The 20,419-nt window shown below is 47.0% G+C and overlaps 1 protein-coding gene across 1 annotated transcript in view; it reads left to right on the forward strand.

Annotated features, from left to right (window-relative positions):
• The first annotated feature begins 869 nt into the window (after positions 1 to 869).
• Positions 870 to 20,419, forward strand: part of Itpkb (inositol-trisphosphate 3-kinase B) — a 98,726-nt gene continuing 79,176 nt past the window's right edge. The window contains exons 1-2 of the mRNA XM_017795407.2: positions 870 to 1,182; positions 2,556 to 4,667. Of these exons, the coding sequence (XP_017650896.1) occupies positions 2,760 to 4,667 (1,908 nt within the window). The 5' untranslated portion in view covers positions 870 to 1,182; positions 2,556 to 2,759. The remainder of the gene's footprint in view (positions 1,183 to 2,555; positions 4,668 to 20,419) is intronic.

A 20,419-nucleotide genomic window follows, 5' to 3' on the forward strand; every position in this document is an offset into this window, starting at 1 on the left:
AGGGGGGTGGGGGGAAGGACTCCTCTGCCCTGTAACATTGACTGGTGCTCCCCTGTCCTTTTGTTTGTTTTTGTTGTTGTTGTTTTCTTTTTCTCTGAAGGCAGAGAAGAAATCTTTTAAAAACAACTCCGTCTACAGGAGACTAAGCAAGGGGTTTGGGACACTGATCAAGACTCAGTTCCAGGACTTCTTAAAATAACTTGGAGAATTAAATGCAAAAGTATGTGAATGACACACTTGTTGTGTGCATTTATAAATGGGTAACATATCACCTTTACACATCTAGCAATCACGTGGCAAACGGTTCATCTGCCCACAGCCCAACCAATCTCCCAAAATACTACTGCGATGCACGTGAAATCCGCAATTTAGCAAGGAGATGCCTACAACATACCCTTTTTGAATTTGCCTATTTGTGTACAAGAACACAGGCCGTTTATGCAGAATTTCAGCCCATTTTGAATGCTAAAAAGGTCTCCACAAGCTGCTTTGTTTAGAACACTCAAAACTATTAAAAACATTTTCAAAAGTAGTTTCATAAAACTAGACATCAGCAAACCTTAGTCAAGGGGTGGAAAATAAATCGTATATCTTTAACCCGCAAAAGTTGAAAGGTTCTCTCTCTCTCTTTTTTTTTTTTTTCTGTTAGCTAACAATGGAAACTTTAAAAAAAAAAAAGTGTTTCCCTCCCTCGGTCTTGCCAAGCAATAGAAAAAAAAAAAAAAAAGAAGAAGAAAAGAAAAACTTGTTCCGCTGAGTTCAACCCCAGACAGGCTCACAACTTCCTTCCTGCTTTCCTCGCCCAAGCCCCCGCCTCTCTGCCTCCTCCTCCCTCCCCCCATAGTTTTTTTTTTTTTTTTTTTTTTAATCTTACAATGAACAAATACTGAAGTAGCCGGGAGCAGACGCTGACTAGGGGTAGTATCTCCACCACCGAGAAGGCGCGCAGGGTCGGGCTGGCGCTGCCCGGGCGGGGATCGCCTGGCCCCTGCGCTCTTTCACATCCCTCTTTTCTTTCTTTCTTTCTTTCTTTTTTTTTTTTCTTCCATACATTGTTGAGGAAACCTTGCGGGTGCATTTTTACTTTTAAGCCACCTTGCCCCCAGGAGCCCTGCGTCCCTGGGGCCGGTCGCGGGCCCAGGAGCCGGGAGTCTGAACAGCCAGGAGTCTTAACATTTGCAGGTAAGCGTGGCGACTCCTTCCTGGCCCGGGCCTGCGAACCCCTCCGACCGTTCCGGGGTCGGGACACCCCCCGGAGGACTGAGCTGGGGAGCCTCAGCCCGGGGTCTGATCTGCGGGGGCGGCGTGGAGTGACGGGGCCGACCGGGCGGAGAGGAGATGTCGCTTCTCCCACCCGCCTTCCGGGCCGCTGCCTGCCTCCCCCGCGCGCTGCCGCTGTGGGCGTCTGAGGCTCCCGCCCGGAGCAGCTCCGCTGGCGCCAGGCGAGGCTGGCCCGGGATGCGGGGAGGGAGGCCCTACCCTCCGCCTCGCTGCTGCCGGCTCCGCACGCCGGCCCGGAGGCTGGCAGACTCTCAGGCCTGCACACTTACAAGGCCTCCGGGCTGCAGCCGCGCCAGCCCAGAGTTCCTCCAAGGGGTGTGGGTCCCGGAACGCACAGGGACCGCTGGGTCCTCGCCCACAGGGCGCGTGCAGGACCGAGGGGCAGCGAGCATGCACCCCCCCACCAACACACACACACACACACACACACACACACACACACACACACGCACACGCACACGCGCGCGCGCACAGGCGCCGCTCGGTGCCCCCCCCCACGGCGCGGGCCCGGCCCACGGCCAGCGAGCATCCACCCCCCCACCAACACACACACACACACACACACACACACACACACACACACACGCACACGCACACGCGCGCGCGCACAGTTCTGGTTCCGGCACAAGATATTGTAGTTTTGGGGCGCGTGCAAACACTTGTCTGGGGACAGGCGACCAGGCCAGCTCTGGGAAGTGCTTCTGCTGCGGTCCCGGCCCCCTCCCAGGACTTGGACACAGTCCCAAGTCGGGGGTCTCTACCTGCACTCAACCGCCCTCCCAGGTCTGCGCCCCGAGGCGCTTTGGGGAAGGCAGGTCGGGGTCAGGTTCCCTGTGACTCGGTCTCGGATGTCCCGAGAGGGTGGAGCAGGGCTGCATGTCATCCTAGACAGCTGGTGTTTGCTCAGGCTAGGGGACGCCGGCCAGCCTTATCCCGCACACACTGCGTAGGGTCCGAGTTGGAGCTGAACCTCATCCTCCCTCCCTCATCTGTGTGGCTGCAGAGACGAATATTAGAATTTGGGGTTCGAAAGGTCCTTAGAGCGCATCCCATGCCGGGGGTTGGGGTGGGTGGACCACATTGGGGCAACACTGGGGACACCTAGGCTCGCGTCTTCGCTGAGTATCACGGTGCCTGTAGGGGAGGCATCCAGGGGCGCCCTGGCCCAGGCAGACTGGGGGGGGGGTCCCGGGGCTCCCTGGGGAGGGTAGGCCGTCTTCACCCTCTGCTCTGCGCCCTCGGGGATTCTGACATTTCTCCTTGTGTCTCCACAGAGGCTTCATCGTTTATGGAGCTTTGGGCGGGGGCCGAGCCCGCGGTCGAGCCCCCGGCCCGCCGCCTAGGCCATGCTGCTCGGTCTGCGCGAGGAGCCGTGGCCGCCGGGCCTCCGGGACTGAGCCAGGAGCCGCGGGAGGAGGAGGCGCCGGCGGATTGGGATCGCCGGCCGCGGCGGCGGGCAGCGCGGCGGACCCAGTACTATGGCTGTGTACTGCTATGCCCTCAATAGCCTGGTGATCATGAACAGCGCCAACGAGGTGAAGAGCGGCGGCGGCCCACGGCCCAGCGGCAGCGAGACGCCCCAGCCCTCGGAGAGGGCCGCGCTCAGCCCCGGCAGCGTCTTCAGCCCCGGGAGAGGAGCCTCCTTCCTCTTCCCCCCAGCCGAGTCGCTGTCGCCGGAGGAGCCTCGGAGTCCCGGGGGTTGGCGCAGCGGCCGGCGCCGGTTGAATAGCAGCAGCGGCGGCAGCAGCAGCACCAGCAGCAGTAGCAGTGTGGGCAGCCCGAGTTGGGCGGGCCGCCTGCGAGGGGACACGCAGCAGGTGGTGGCGGCTAGCACCCTCTCCCCACCCGGGCCGGAGGAGGCCCAGAGGAAGCTGCGGATTCTGCAGCGTGAATTGCAAAATGTGCAGGTGAACCAGAAAGTGGGCATGTTCGAGGCGCACATCCAGGCACAGAGCTCTGCGGTCCAAGCGCCCCGAAGCCCACGTTTGGGCAGGGCACGTTCGCCTTCCCCGTGTCCCTTCCGAAGCAGCAGCCAACCCCCTGGAAAGGTCCTGGCCCAGTGCTCCCAGAGTGAGGAGCGGAGGACAAAGTCTTGGGGGGAGCATTGTACAGAGACCCCAGATGCCGACTTGGGGAGAAGAGGACTCAGCCCACACCCCTCGAAGGACAAGGAGCGAGTGGCCCCTCTCCCAGGCCCAGCCAGCCCCACGAGGACGAGGTTAGGGACTCAAAGTCCAGCCACTTCAATAAGGATGGAGAGAAACACCACTGCCAGTACCCCCTGTGGCTCACCCACAGCTATGGAAATTGACAAGAGGGTTGCTCCCTCACTGGAGCCCTTTGGAACTAGCTTAACATTGGCCACCAAAGTGGCAGCCTCAGCCACATCCCCAGGGCCACACCGTGGACACGATTCTGCTGTCTTGGAGTCAGCCGCTGAGCAGGGCCTGGGCCCCTGGGAGGCTCAGATGGAGAGACCTGAGCAGTTCCTGGGCAGGGAGACAGGCTTAGTCCCAGAGCCCGGCGGGACTGATGTTAGAGAGCCCTCTGGGAAGATGGAGAGAGGAATTCATCCTGGTGGTGGGCAGGGCTCTCAGACACCTGAAGTAAGCAAAACGTCAGAAGGGATCCTGAATGTCCAAAACTCAGAGCTGTCTGAGGCCCAGAGATTTGGGTTTGGAGGGCCAGGAGACTTGGGCTCTGTAGGGCCTGAGAAGGCAGGAAATGGGGTTCTCGGGACCCAAGAATCCCAGCAGGCCCTGGAAATTGTGGGGGAAGGGTCTCCAACACTGGGCTTGCTTGGGGGCAGCCAGGCAGCACAGCCAGGGACCCAGGAGGTGGAGGCAGGAATTCCTCATAGCAGAGTGCTGGAACCTTTACCCTGTTGGGAAGTGGCAAAAGGTCTGAAAGGCTCTCAGTGCCTCCCTGGGGACAGGATGGGGATGCAGCCTGAGAGTTCCAGGGCTTGGCTGAGCACCATGGAAGAAGCTGGCCTGATTTGGACGTGTGACAGAGGGGTACAATCAGAGGGGACTTGGGAAAGCCAGCTGCAGGACAGCAATGTTGACCCCAGCTGCCAGCAGCTGCCCCCAGATCAGGACAAAGCCTCCCTGAAATTCAAGACCTGCAGTCCCAGCACCATCCCTGCCATCCCAGCTGTCATCATCACAGACATGGGTGCCCAGGAAGATGGGGGCTTAGAGGAGTTGCAAGGATGCCCTCGGGGGCCCCTGCCCCTGAGGAAGCTGTCCTCCTCCTCAGCCTCTTCCACAGGCTTCTCCTCTTCCTATGAGGATTCAGAGGAGGACATTTCTAGTGATCCAGAGCGCACCCTGGACCCCAATTCAGCCTTCTTGCATACCCTGGACCAACAGAAGCCCAGAGTGGTGAGTGCTGCCTGAAAGTTTTCTAGAATTCCTCCTGCTTTTAGCTGACCTCGGATGCCCTGTGTTCTCTCTGGTTTTCTTACTTTCTGTTGAGTGGTAAAGACTTTGAGTAGGGCCCTAGGGTGGGCACAACTAATGTTTCTTTACAGGTGAGTTTGCTGTGGTCTAGGGAGGGCGCTGACCATTCACTTTGTAGGCTGAGCCATGAATTTGAGTCACTCCCACATTTACATCTCTAAAAACAAGTTTTTAAGGTACTTCCTGCAGAATCCCAGTCTGGAACACAAGACACACGAATGTCAACAAAAATTACTAATTCCCAAAGAGTGAACAGAGCTGCCCACTGTGACCTTATTTGATCAAGTGAAACAGTTTTGTGATTCATTCAGACTGACAAGGATATCATCAGCTTCACTAAGCCTCTACTACTAGGCAGGAAAATGAGTGATGTGATTATCTGACAGGGCCCTGAGCACTGCAGATGTGGTTGTGGCTGGTTTATGTGATGAGCAACCTCCAAGCCTCAGTAATTTAAGCAGGACTTGGCAATATTAGTGTGGTTAACATAGCTAATGTGCAGTTTGATGTGTGAGTTAAAAGGAAAACTCCTTTGAGCCAAGTAAGTACTTTCTTTAGTAATAGAATGCTTCTTTTGGATGAGTGGTCTGAGTTAGGCACACTGGGTTAGGGTGTCGAGTTAGGCACACTGGGTTAGGGTGTCTGCTAAGGGATGTGGGTTGGGACAGGTCCATTTCAGGTGTGTTTTCACATGTGTATTTGGGTTTATCACACTGACATCTTGTTCTGGTCTGGCTGTGGCAGTGACAGAAGTTCATCCCTGCTCCATGGTTAATCCCAGCTGTGGGCTGAGATCAGTCTCTTTCAGAAGCTAGCACTTCTCAAACAAGCTAGCCTCTCTCAAACTTCTCCAGAGAGGATGGGGGATTTCCTCACCTGACTTGAAGAGGTTTAGGGCTACCCTGGGGAAAAGCTATATGGTATTATAGTGGGGTAGCCTTGTGGTTTCAGCTTGAATGCCAAATGGCACCCACTGTGCCTCATAACGTTCTCTGTCCCTACTGGGTGCTTTATAATGAAGTTCTGCTCAGTGTGCTTTACTAAAGGATTTTTAAAAATATTTTATTTATTATTTTATTTTATGTGTATGCATGTATTGCCTGCATATAGGTAAGTGCACCTGTGTCATGCAATGCCCGCAGAGGACAGAAGAGGCTGTCAGATCCCCTGGAACTGGAGTTACAGACAGTTGTTAGCTGCCATGTGGGTGCTAGGATTTGAACCCGGGTTTTCTGCAAGAACACTCAGTGTTCTTAACTGCTGAGCCATCTCTCCAGCCCCCTTACTAAGGGATTTTTAGACTCTACAATATGAATCTTTTTGGCTTCCACTTTAGAAATCAGTCTAGCTTTGAAGATCAATAATTTCTTTCCCTGAAACTTTGCTTTCTGCTGGTGATCTAGAGGCAAATATGCATGCAAAATCTAATCCTAATCAGTCTGGCATTTTGTGTCTAGGACAGGGCCCCAGACATCTCACACCTGCTGTCAGGAATGGGCACATCACCTTTAGAGGGGTATGGTCCACCTGGAGGAGATGGTGATAACAGAACAAGGGGAAAATGCTTTTCTCTGAAGGTGAGGCCCAATTTCTCTCCCCTCCTGCTCAGCAGTTAGGGGCCTAGTGAGTAAGAGATGATCCTCTACCCTTTTTTTCCCATTTGCTTTGAAACCCTGAAATGTGGCTGGCACACCCAAAGTAGCTTTAACTTGTTCTCCAAGTTTCCATTTGCCTTTTCTTATGGTGGATTAGCAGCTCTTACCAAGTGGTTATCAAAACAGTTTGTATATCTTCACTTTTGAAAAGAAATCTTGTCTGGAAATGACTTAAAGGGGAGATAAATAATGACAGGTAATCTTTTTTTTTTTTTTTTTTCATTTGTCAGAGTTATGCCAAATGAGAACCCAGAGCAGTAAAAGGCCCAGAGGTAGAAATGAGGTGCTGTAGACCCACCTCCCACCTTTGAACAGGTTTTTAGACACCTACAGAGTGGAGCCAGTGGGGAGGAAAATCCCCTGTAGCTTTGCTGTCAGCATGAGGCTGATGGGGAGAGTGTATTCAAGTGAGTGAGTGTGTGTGCATGTGTGTGTAAAACTGGAAAGTATGGGGATCCTAGGGACTTTTGCACTTTGATTGAACATTTGTACTATAAGCAGAGTTCTTTTCTTGCATCTGTCATACCAGAATATCTACTTATTGGATCAAAAATCACTTATTACCAAGACTGCTATTTTGTCTATAGAAGGCCAGACACCTCGATCGACTTGGCCAGCCTGTGGGCTGGCCTTTTGGTGTTTGGTAGATGAAGCCTAAACAGGCCCTGTCTGTATTTCTCCCATCCCCACCTGAGTTCTTTCTGGACTTGGTGGTTTCTTTCTATACATGTTCATACTTGCCCACACTCCCTCACTCAAGCTCACACGTGCTCACCTTCGCCTTCACAGTGTTCACACCCGCTCACTCATACACGTAGATTTGAAATGGCATGTTGGAACAACCAACCCTAGTCCTCAGACTCACACTAGATTCTAAGGATTTTTACGGCTATGCTACCCTTCCACAGTTAAACCTTTCGCATATGCCCTCTGCCACACGTTCTTTGCGCCTGCTCAGGCAGGATTGTGCGTGAAGGGATATGTGGCCAGGGTCTGTCAGTGTATCTGCATTTTAAAAATCAGACACTGGAATTTGCTTGGAGGTAGTTGAATCATGCATCTATCTGCAGTGGATTAAATTTAGGTCCATTCACACTTCCTGTTCCCTGAGATCTGAACAGAACCAAATTGCCTTGAGCTAGTATGGTGCACCTGCTCTTTCACACAGCAAAAACCATCAGCTCCTGTATCATTCCTTTTAAGAGTGTCTGGGATATGAGGATTCCTGGAAGAACGTTTTATATTATAATATAGAAACATCCTACCTTAAAGAATAGATTTGATTGATTTGCTCTAAAATTGTCCTATCAGTGTGTACAAAAATTAAACAAGAGGCCAGCAAGATGGCTCAGCAGGTAGCAGTGGCTTGCCACCAAGCTGACGAACTGAGTTTGATCCCTGGGATGCACATGGTGGAAATAAAGGAAAGAAATGACTTCTGAAAATTGTCCTCTGACCTCTACATGCACGACATGGCACCCACATACCTACACACACACACACACACACACACACACACACACACACACGCACACATAAATGCATACAAATATTACATAGAAACCCCAAACACTGGCCTAGTTACCTGGAAGTTACATAAAAAAGTTGCAAAGTATGAAACCTCCACCTTCTTGGAATTTACTCTTTTTTAAGGGTCACTAGAACTTTGTTTCTTTGGACTTTTTCTTTTGTATTGAGTAATTCTGTTTTATTTCTTTTTAGTGAAAAATGAACTTGCAGGCTTAGCAAAAGCTTCAAGCTAGTTAAGACTGTTGTATGTGGTTTTGTAAAGTGTATGAAGATTTTATTTGAGTAAACTAAAATAAATTTTAAGGGATACTTTAAAAAGGTTTATCCAGTGGTGTGCATTTTTAAGTGGAAACTTTTCTTTTAAAAATACTTTTATTTATGTGGTGTGTGTGTGTGTGTGTGTGTGTGTGTGTGTTTGCTTGCATATGTGCACATGTGTATGAGTGCTTGCAGAGGCCAGAAGAGTGTGTCTGATTCCCCTGGAACTGGAATACAACCAGTTGTGAGCTGCCATGAGGGTACTGGGAACTGAACTTAAGTCCTCTGAAAAACTAAGAAGCACTCTTAACCCCTGAGCCATCTCTCCAGCCCCTGGAAGCTTTTTATTGCATGAAGATGTTGAAGGTCTAGGTTTATGGAATTTTGAATTCAGGTGGCACTTTGTTTTCTGAAGTTGGGTGACCCTTTGCTCTCAGGGATAGGGCCTTCCAGATCAGGGGTCCCCTAAGTCATTTGTGTTAGTCCTGGGAGTTATTCTAATGTTGAGAACCAAGATCCAGAAGGTAGCAGGACCCCAGGATACACACCGAGGGGCTCAGGCTCTCTGGTTCAGTGTTTTCTTTCTGTAATGTGCATCATGCAGGAGGGACGGTGATTTGGGGGATGGGGTAGGTCCACCTCTTTCCAGCTTTCTGTGACTGTTTACTTCCAGACACTCGACTCCAACCTTAGTGGGTGTGAAGTATGTCTCAGGGTATTTGAAGTATGGTGAAAATTCTTTGGCATGGACCTTGGCATCAAAGCCAAAACTGGGTACCTTGAAATGTGTGCTTTTGTGGAGGTCAGTGTATTTACTGAGACTTCCATCTTTTATCAGATTTCTTCTTTGGTTCTGGTGGTACTTTTTCATTGAAAAAGTACCATCAGAACAAAGCATCACACTGTACCCAAGGTTTTCATTAGCAGTCACTCAGATCTTAAGGCCTGTGCTGGTAGAATGTCAGAACATTAATCCCAAAAGATGCATTCTGTTGACAAATAAAAAGGGGATCTTTGTTTCCTGAAGATCTCCAAGTTTGGGAACCAAGGCTTTACAGAGCCAAAATGTCACTTCAAAGCCTCGTTTTATCAGCGATGAAAGCATTCAGCTAGCTTAAATAAAAAGAGGCTGAATCTCAACATTATTTTTCATGAGAATGTTTAAGCTCTGCAAAAATGTACTTTGAGACATACCTTGCCTTTAGATTTTTATGAGAAAATGTAATAAACCAGCCAACCTTTGCTTTCAGAGAAATGAATTTCAGATATGACATAAATCATCTTCAGACTTTTTGTTTGCAGGTACTGAATTGCTACCAAGTCTTTTCTGACATTGCTGGCACATGCTTGCTGAATGTAATAACAGATTAGATTAATTGTATGTAGTTTATTTATAGTCCTAGGAGTATTGATAACATTGTTTAGGCTTGTTTTATTTTTTCTGGTTCCAACTTAGTTACCTAAATGTAGAATTAAAAAAAAAAGAATTTTAAAGAACTTAATGGAAAATAATTTTATCTTGATAGAAAAACCTTTCTAGATTTCAGATAATCAACAAACAATTCAAAATTAATTCAATAATTCTTTTAAATTGCCTTGGGAAGCCAGGCGTGATGGTGCACACCTATAATTCCAGCACCCCTGATGCAGGAAGATCGGGAGTTTGAAGCCAGCCTGGGCCACAATAGCAAGCCCTTACCTCAAAAATAAATAAACAAACAAACAAACAAACAAATAAATAAATAAATAAATAAATAAATAAATTGTATTGTGGTCACATTTTCCAGTGTAGAGGAGTCTATGGGTTCTGATGAAAGAAGAGACCTTGGTGTAGAGTTCTATACATTGTGTTCTATCATATCTCCATCACAGCTGGCACTGTGAATCATACTCCACTCCCCACCCCCATGAATCAGGGGAGCTCACTGCTTCCAAAATCACAACTGTAAGCTCTTTAGTTATATGGAAAGTCTTTTAAGTGCCAGCTGAGCCTTTGGGATTTTACATGATCAGCTGTCTTATGAGCGTCATATGGTCATATGCTCTTACTTAACCAGGTAATGCTGGTACTACAGGTGTTTATAGGTTTTGTTTTGTTTGTTTTTTGAGACAGGGTCTCCCTGTAGCCCTAGCTGGCCTGGAACTCACTATGTAGACCAGGCTGACTTTGGTCTCACAGATATCTGCCTGCCTCTGCCTCCTGAGTTCTGAGATTAAAGGCAAGCGCCACCACACCCCGCTATACAGGTGGTTTTAACAATGTGGAACAGAATGCTCAGTGTTTTTGTTTTTGTTTTGTTTTCTATTATTTTTTATTTTATGTGTATGAGTGTATTGCCTTCCTGTATGTGAGTGCACCCATGTCGTGCAATGCCGCGGAGGTCAGAAGAGAGCATTGGATTTCCCTGGAACTTGAGTTAAGGATGGTTTGTAGCCGCCATGTGGGTGCTGGGAATCGAACCCAGGTCCTCTGCAAGAGCAGTCAGTGCTCTTAACCACTGAGCCATCTCTCCAACCCCTCAGTGTTTCCTTAAGAACCATCTTTCAGGTGAACACAACAGCCCAGACCCATTTTCCAGAAGTGAACTGTTAAGTTTAGAGGCAACTTGGTCTCCTTAGCTGAAAAACAAGACATATAAACTTATGTGATCTCATTAAGAAATTAAGCCTTGATGGGGTTATTTTAAGGGGAGAGGGGAGAGAGGGTTATACAAGGAACCTTGGGGATAAAGGGAAATAAGGAGCTCAAGAGAGGTGGGACCATAGGAGAAGGGTATTATTAAGGGAGAAATGGGAAAAATGGGGGCACTTTAAATGGGGAAACCATGGTGGAAGGGTTAGACAATGCAAGAGATAAATAATGCCTAACTAGTTTTTAAAAAACTGGAAGGAACCATATTAATCAAACAACCTACTGACAAATTATAGGTACAACTAGCTCAAGGAATATAATATATGTCTAAGCAAGTTTTATCTGAGAATTTTGGTCTTTGCCCAAGCTTAAAGCAACAGATGGGTGGAACTAACCTTCTTGGATGATTAACAGCCATACTTTGAGGCCAATACTAATTTGATCAGAGGGACATAAAGGAAAGTTTTTGCTCCTTGCCCTCCTAGGTCAACTAAGTTCCAGGGGACTATGAATATCTCTCAAAATGTCCTGTAATTGTAAGCCACCCGTCCTCTTGATCAAGGAGGCCATGGAGACCCCACCAAATGGACTTGAACCAGTGTCCAGTCTACAAAGAAGAGGCTCAACACATTTCCTCCATGCTTCCAAGTGAAGCCATCCACAGTTGAGCAGGACCTTTAACTTATCTTCACATAGGTGGAACTGGTAAAAGAAAAGAAAGGTCACTCCCAAGCCCATGTGACCCCCAAGGAACAGATCCTCAAACGATCTTAAGAGTAAAAATAAATTGGTTTATCTGGGCCAACTGCATGGTCTTAAGCACCCAAAAGAAAAGTATAACCAAAGATTAAAGGGATCAATATAATTCTTTAAGAGTCCATATGTACAGCTAAGGCTCCATAGCAAGAAACAATGCCAGACAGGCGATACTTTCCTTTGAGTTGTTGGCCAGGGTGGCCCAAGAGACTCCCAGACATAACCCAGCATAGAACTGGGAAAATGAACAGCAGACCCCAATCTTATCTAAAGGAATATTGGCAACTGCTTGCTGCTAGATGAGGAAGAGCTGATCTTCCTAAAACAAGGAACTCTAGATAGGCTGACTAGATTCCGTGAATGGACAAGCACTGGGGGCGCCGACAACACGATGGACAGTAACAGGGATGACAGAGTATATGGGCGACAGTGCGAGGTTGGGGGGAGGCTACGGGAGGGTGCCATTTGGAATGGGGTATTTAGGTGAATAAGACTGTTTGGGATGTTCTGTATGAAATACACAGAAAAAAAAATCAACAAATAAAAAATGATTTATATTTGAGGAAGAAGCATAAAATCTTCCTTCATGTTACTTAGTAGAGGTGAAAATCATTGCCATGATGACTTTATATCCATGCTCAGGTGCCAAGGACCTCAAAAAGTAACTGACTATGACTTTGTAGTTATCAAATACATAGAGATTAGAGAAGCATGTGCAAACATCTGTTAGTAGCATTAAAAATGAGCTTTTCCATATGAAACAGTATATTTTTAAATGAAATGGAGATCTTTTTTAAAGGTTAAAACCTCATTCAATTTTATGTCTTACAGGGTTTATACTGAGTTCAATATTGTATAAATATATTAATTCAACTGTGAAGCTAAAAATTTACATTCAGTTTTGAAAGAGATGCAGCTTTGCTCTGAAAATTGTTACTGAATATGTTAATGCTGTAATGAAATGCTTCTTCTAATCATGTGGTTATTAAGTAAATAATTTTAAAAAATTAAAAATTATTGCTCTCACAGAGAACTGGGGTTTGATTCCCAGCACCCACATGGCCTCCAGTTCCAGGGGATTCTGACACCCTCTTTTGACTTCCATGGGCATTGCATCACACAAGAGCAGCCAGTGCTCTTAACCACTGAGCCATCTCTCCAGCCCTGTAAATAAATAATTAAAAAAATAATTTTTTAAAAAAGGAAAACAAAAGAAATTAGGCCTTGATATTAAAAAATAGCAAAAAAAAAAAAATTGCCAGGCATGTTGGCGCACGCCTGTAGTCCCAGCACTTGGGAGGCAGAGGCAGGAAGATCTCCCTGGTCCACATAGTGAGTTCCAGGACAGCTGGGGCAACAGGGAGACCTTGCCTCAAAAAGAGACCCTGCTTCAAAAAGACAAAAAAAAAAAAAAAAAAGCAAAATTTTTTCATTTGTTTCCATAATGAACATTGGCCACACAGCCAGAGCATTGTTGAGTTGGGGAAACTATAGAGTTCTTGTCTTGTTCTCTAATAGTCACATTGTATAGATGAAGAATGCGTGACCAATACATATTCAATACTGTCACTAGCCCCGTAACTCAAAAGTTCTCTAACTCTCCATTGAAGATCCAAGTTGGCTTTAGATTTGCTTTTAAAATACTTGTTAAGGGCAGTTGAGATCGCTCAGCAGGTAAAGGCACTGGCTGAGCAAACCTGGTGACCTAAGTTCAATCCCTGGAACCCATGCAAAGGTAGAGGGAGAGAACTGACCACACAAAGTTATCTTCTGCCTTCCACATGCATGCTAGGACACATGTGCCCACACATATACATATCACACACACACAATAATAATAATAAAATATTTGTTAAAGGAGGGAATGGATAAGGGAGAAAAAGTCTCATATTATCTACCCATAAGAGAAATGTTGAACGGTCTAAAAGATGAATGAAGGGAAAATAAACACAGTGAAGACAAGTTCATTGCTGATTCCTTTGACCTTGTTGCTTCAGAGATAAGGGTACTAGATTTGGGTTTAGGAGACCTGGGTTGATGTCCCAGTCCACACATGGTCTGCAAACCCTTGGAGAACTGGCAAGAGTTGGTGTGGCCTTGTGGAGTGGTAAGATTGCCATGCTACAGTGTTGATACAGTGCCTTGCGGAGTGTGGGATACTAGTGGCTCAGTAAATGTGACAATGGAGTTGGAAGACTGAGTACTGGAGATGCAGGGTTTGTCTGGAAAAAAGAAAAATCACTAGGTTCCATGCATGAAAAGTTCCATAGGAACTCTAGGACTTCGAATTCCACGATCAACCCAGTACAGTCCTGTAAAATGATTTGCGTTCACCTGAAAGGCTGGAAGGAAATTTGTTTTTCAAAGACTGGAATTCCCCAGCTGCTGTGCAATTGGCTTCCAGAAGTGTCATTTTGCAGACTACTTAGAATAAGGCTGGTCTTTGCCTCCGTCTGTGTCTTTGTTCATTTTGCGGGATTGGGGATTTCTTTAAGGTTTGGGCTTAAAAGGAAGGGTTGTGCAGCTTGGTCAGCAGTAGAGCCTGCCGTCCACAGGCCTCAAGGGACAAGATCATGCTTGACATATCTCTGCAGAGAGACTGTGAGGGACCACCCTCTGATGTTTCTCTCCTGAAGGCAGGGCCTTCCAAGGTTTGTTCAGGGAGGACTGGTTTATGGTACTCATTTCCCTGGCAAGCAACACTTTGGCTTATCTGGTATGTTTCTTGGTAATTCCATGAAGAATTCACTGTCCGAAATCAGATCTTCTCTCCTTGTTGAGATTTGCTTGAACATTGTATTAGCTTGACATGGGGTGATAGAAATCCACTCAATGAATGGTATTTCTCTAGGACTCTAGTATTGGACTCTAGCCAATACTATTTTTAAAAAGTTTGCTGAAATTTTTATTTCTCTCATTTTAGACTAGCTGCTAAGTTTTATAAGTAACTGTGGCTGGGGATGTAGCTCAGTGATAGAGTACTTACTGAGCATGCTTAAAATCCTGGGTTCCATCCCAACACTACACAAAAAGAAAAAAGGTGTTGATGAGACAGCTCAGTGGGTAGAGGAGCCAGCTTCCTGACAACGTGAGTTGAGGACCTGAGCTTGATCCCCAGAATCCATGTAAAGGTATAAGAGAGGTGACTCCATAAAGTTGTCTTCTGACCTCCACATGTGTGCCATGGCATACGCGTGCACACACAGACACTTTTTTTTAAAACGAGAAAATGTTTTCTTTAAAAAAAATTTTTTTCAAATTTTATGTGTATGAGTATTTTGCCTGCATGTATAAAAGTGTACTCTGTCATGTAATACCAGAGGAGGCCAGAAGAGGGCCAGAAGAGCTGGAGTCAGGATGGTTGTCAGCCACCATGTGGGAGCTGGGAACTGAACCCAGGTCCCCTCTGGAAGAGCAGCCAGTGCTCTTAACCACTGAACCATCTCTCCAGGCCTGTAACTTTTCTTTTTTTTTAAAAAAGATTTATTTATTTTTATTTTATGTTTGTGTGTGTCTGCATGTATGTATGTGCACTATCTGTGTGCAATGCCAGCAGAGGCCCAGAGAGGACACTGGATCCCCTGAAACTAGACAGTTGTGAGCCAACATGTTGGCAACTGAACCCTAGTCCTCTAAAGGAGCAGCAAGTGCACTTAACCACTGAACTGTCTCTCTAGCCCCATGAAAGTTTTTTAAAAGTAAATAACCAAAAAGTAGGAACTATAGGTGATAAGATAACAGAATCGATCTCTGTAATTTAAAAAATTTAATTTAATTTGAAAATTATTTATTTTTATTTTATGTGTATGAGTGCTTTTCCTGCATGTTTGTTCTTTTTTAAACAAACAAACAAACAAACAAACAAAAAAACGGTCTCACTGTGTAGACCAGGATGGTCTGGAACTCACAGAGATCCACCTGACTCTGCCTCTTGAGTTGTAAGATTAAAAAAGTAAAAAGGTATGCAACAGTGCCTGGCTGTATGGAATTCGCTCTCATCCCCCGAGATGCTGAAAATGGAACTCAGGACCTCCAGCATGCTAGGTAAGCACTATACTTTTTTTTTTCTTGAGATAGGGTCCTGCTGTGGCCCCAGCTGGCCTGGAACTTGCTATATAGACCAGGCTGGCCTCTATCTCACAGAGGTCTGCCTGGCTCTGCCTCTCTTGTACTGAGATTAAAGGCATATGTTACCACACCCAGCTATCTGTACTGTACTGTTGAGCTACATCATTTTAGGCAAGGTCCTGGCTAGGCTCTGAACTCACTCTGTAGCCCAGGTAGACCTTGAGACCCTCTTGTCTCAGCCTCCTAAATAGCTGGGATTATAGGCTTGCCCTGTGATATACTGTATTACAGCTGTAATATGTTGTATATGGCCGGCATGAGTGAGACCTGGTTACAGTTTATTCTTGTGTATGATTTCATGTAGGGCAGAAGGAGGATATGCTTTTGTTTTACTCTCTCTGAATTAGCGGGAACTGGCTCACACATGATGGGTGGTGGAGGCTAACTGATCACCCTCTTGGAAACTCACAAAGCTCACTGTTTCATAGCTTGCCGTTCGTTCGCCTGTTAATCTTGCATTTTACTTTTGCATTAAGATTCAGGTGAAAAGAGAAAATGCAGTTATCCAGAATGAAAAGTACAGACGATGAGATTCTTTCCAAAGACCTGTGACCAAGATGAGAGTTGGCCTAACTCAGAGATGTTAGGAGTTGATGTGCAAGGGGCCTAACCTAGGCCTAACTTCTTCTGAAAGAGTGCTCCACTTGTTTGCCTTGTCAAGTTCTTCTTAAGGCAGCGTGGGAGGGCATGAAGGAGGTGCTTTTTTCCCTTGGCTTTTAGGCCTTGAGTGTAGTTCTCTTTCACTAACCTGTCTTAAAGGCCTCTCTGCATTCTGCTCCCTCTTCCACAACCCATTTAATCAGAGTGAATAAGCGGATTGTACTGTTTTCCAAGAAGCTAGAATTCATTGTATATGGCTGGTGCTTAATATTTTCATGCACTGTGGGGAGTGTATAGCCTGCTGCAGTGGTAGTAGATGCATGTGGGTGTGTAGATACATCTACAACATGGGTGTGGGTATGGGGGCGGGTGTTTGGAGGGTGTGAGTCGAGATTCTCTGGTGCCTGGCCATCCACTCAGCTCAATCTGCAATCTATCTTGGTATGCTGTGGTCTAGCCAGTGGGACCTAGGCAATTACAGGGGAGGTCACTACACCCCCCAGGCAGTTCCCAGCAAGTGTTTTTCCAATTTCTGCTGACATTCTTTCCAGGCTCAGTTCAATTTGTTTTCCTCCTTGCTATGGCGATTGATGACTGGGTTGTGAAATGTATAATTGGGCAGGATCTCCTCTAAGTGTTTCTTCCCTAGTTCTGTGGGAGCTGGTGTTTGTCTAACCCCCTGCTGATGCACACGTGGGTAGAACTGTAAGTTATCCATTTAAGTGGCAGATTTAGTAACACAGGTCCTCCCAGCCTGGGGACAGGATGCCGGCTGGTGTGGAGAGGACCACGGGAGTACCACTTCTGTAATCCTTGTCTTACCTGAATCTGTTAGCAGGAAGCTGGAAAAGGGCCTGTGTGTGACAGTGACACATACAGTTTAATCTCTTGATAATGCCAAGTGGAAAATCCAACCGCCTGCCAATGGCTTAAGAAATGGCCGGGAGATTTTGTGAGGGACAAATAATCCTGAGACGCAGATCACTAAGCTGAGGGTAGGGAAAACTGGAAGTTGCGTGTTAGGGCTGGAAGGGCAGGAGGGCACTGTTAGGGTTTGAGAGACTGCTAAAGAATCTTTACAGGTGCACAGCATGGTGTAGGGACACTTTAAATATTAAGATCTATGGTAGTTTAGTCTATAGGAGGTAACTGAAACCCTTCTATCTTCTTGGGGTTTTGTTGTTGTTGTTTGTTTGTTTGTTTTTGAGACAGGGTCTCCCTATAGCCCCAGTTAACCTGGAACTCACTATGTAGATCAGGTGCTTGATCTCACAGAGATCTACCTGCCTCTGCGTCCCAAGTGCTGGATTAAAGACGTGCACCACCATGCCTGCCTTCTTGTGTTTCTTTTTGTTACATAGCCCAGGCTGGCTTCAAACTCTGTAAGTGGCTGAGGGACACAAAGGAAGGCTGCAGCAAATGTGGAGGAGCCACAAAGCAGGGGTCTGCTGTTCCCAGGACAGGACTGTGACCTCCTGAGTGATGGAGCTGGGACTGCACTCTCTTTGGTGTTTGAGGGTGCCTAAAACATCGCAAAGATGTTTCCAACACCTTGTCATGGCTGACTCAGCTGTGTACTGGAAACTGAAAGAGAGACAGTACTGAGTTTTCACAGTGGGTAAGGTATTAAGTGCCGTACTGAGTGTGTCTTCTGTATAGCCCAGCCTGGAGCTGGATCTGGCAACTTCTGTGTTTTTTCTCATGGAGCTGGGTCTCCCTTCCAGAGGCTGTCCATGTTGACAAGAGCACATTGCACCCCAGTGGCTGCCTAAAAAGTGGCATTCCTGCCTGCAAGTACATGTGCTAAAGAGAATGGTTTGATTGATGCTGCCCAGACCTTGGAGATCTGCCCGCTGACACACAGCTGATACTAACAGACATGTTTGAGATTTGCAAACCTCAAGAACAAGTTGTATTGCCATTGGCCAAGCACATTCATTAAGTATGAGTTAATAAATAATGAATCCGTGTAGGCGTGTGAAACTCAGAAAGCTTCAGTGCGTGGTGTGGAACAGGAGTAGAGGAGCTGGATTTGGGCTGCAGTCATTAGGTACAGAGTGTGGGGTAAAGGGCTGAGGAATTTGTTGCTTCTCTTGGAAGTCTCAAACAGACTGTTCAGGATTCAAAGGCTCTGTGAGGTTGGTTGGAATGAAAGAAGGCTCCCTTACCCAGCCCAGGTCTCGTCCAGTGTATTGAACTCAGCTGACAGAGATGTGGCATTTGGGCAGTTGCCCTATACCCTGCTGGGGAAGCTGAATGAAGCCCCAGGCTTCCTGCATACCCCAGCCCAGTTGCTTAGAGAGACCTGAGTCTAAAAGGGTTGAGGGACTTCTGCTTAAGATTATGAAGACTTAATCTATGAAGAGCCCTGGGGGAAGTGGATGAACTGTGTGACTCAAGATATAAAGCCTAGACATAGCGGGAGACAGGGCACTCTTGGGTTGAACACCTAATTAAACTCTGCCACTTGCTTACTGTGTGACCCCAGAAAAATGACTTAACCTTTCTATGACTCAGTTTTATCATCTGTAAAATGGGATGGATAATTCTTATATATGTTTTTTGAGTCTTAAGTGAGAGAATGTGTGATATGCCTTAGCAGAGCATCTGGACACACGAAGCACTCAGTTAAATGGTGACTGTGTACCTTAGATTAGCTGTGGTACTGGTCCTCAGTCTTTGATGGTGGGCTTTGCAGCCTCTACCGTTTTCTTTCCTTTGAAAGTCAAGCAGGATCTCCAGGGAGAATTTCTGACTTGGACACTTCTTCCTCTCTAACAAATGGAGGGGTTCAGGAGTTCTGATGCAGAAATTCATGCGATGTCTGTGCAGGAGCAGGTGGCTCTGTGGGGTGGAGAAGTAGAATGGTCTACACAGCTTAAGCCAGCCATTCCTGAAATCATACTCTTGCCCTGTCCCAGACCTTGCAGAGATTTAACTGCTCTGATTCTTTTCCTCACCTCCAACATGAGGATCCTGGCCCTCTCTCAGGAGCTGCTGTGCAATAAAATGAAATAATACGTCAAGTATTGGACACAGACAGGCCTGGGAATAGAGAGCATCTCCTCTTGTTTCATTTCCATCACTGAACAGTGCTTTTAAGTGTGTCTCTAAGTTGCCGCCACCAAGCATCCTGTGTCACAACCAGTCATCTTAAGTGCAAGACAGAATAGGCAGCAGGGTTTATTTTGTCAGGGAGGTCCCTGACTTGTAGAAGAGGCCTCACTTTGTTATCAGGGCTTAGAATGTAAAGGTTCAAAACCAGACCCTTGTACTCAGCTACTGGCACAAGGTATCCTGTAACAACCCTATGGACCAGCCTCTCTTTATTCTGACTTGGAGGTGGAAAGTGACTAGGGTCGCCCAGGCACAGAAAGCCCAGCATTTTGGGGGTGTAGGAGGTCTAGCTCCTCGCCCCTCACATTTCTGCTTTTTTTCAAGTGTCTTTTAGTATCTCCATAACTCATGAGAACAATGCTTGGGATGTGTGTGTGTGTGTGTATGTTTACAGATTAACTGGCTTCATCACATTTATTTAAATAGGCCCTTATGAGTTGTAGATTCTTTATTTGACTACAGACTGATGAGGCCTGACATCTGTATGTTTCATGAGGACTCAGGACCAGGAGGCTGTGGGGTCTGTGTAGCCCACTTGGCAACCCTCTGGCCTCTGCTCTGCCCAGGACTTCCCAAGTCCCAGGGCTACTCTTCGCCATTAGCTGTGGGTTGGGATGGTGGAGTGGAACAGAAACCCAGTTGGGTGGCTGGACAGAACTAATGAAGCCTGAGGCCACCAGCTCACTTCTGAGTCCTATGCAGGCCTGGGAGAACCCTGGAGACACCACAGGGCCCCAGGCTGCATGGTGACAGGTTCTGACTACTTAAGTAGCACAGGCCCATGTCCTCCCCACAGTCCTGAGCACCCCTTCCACGCCTTTGCTGTACATGGGATGTGTGGTGTGGAAATCCCTCTTCCTCTTGGCTGTGATGTGGGGCAGACACCTGTGGTGTTAACCCTTAGGATGCCTGTCCTTTCTGCCCACAGTCTACTTGAGAGAGCCTCCTAAAGGCCTGCTAGACATCTGTCTCTCCAGCAAGCTCTGAACACACTGCTC

This window comes from Nannospalax galili, unplaced genomic scaffold, assembly GCF_000622305.1.
Source record: "Nannospalax galili isolate Female #2095 unplaced genomic scaffold, S.galili_v1.0 scaffold1508, whole genome shotgun sequence".
NCBI lineage: Eukaryota > Metazoa > Chordata > Mammalia > Rodentia > Spalacidae > Nannospalax > Nannospalax galili.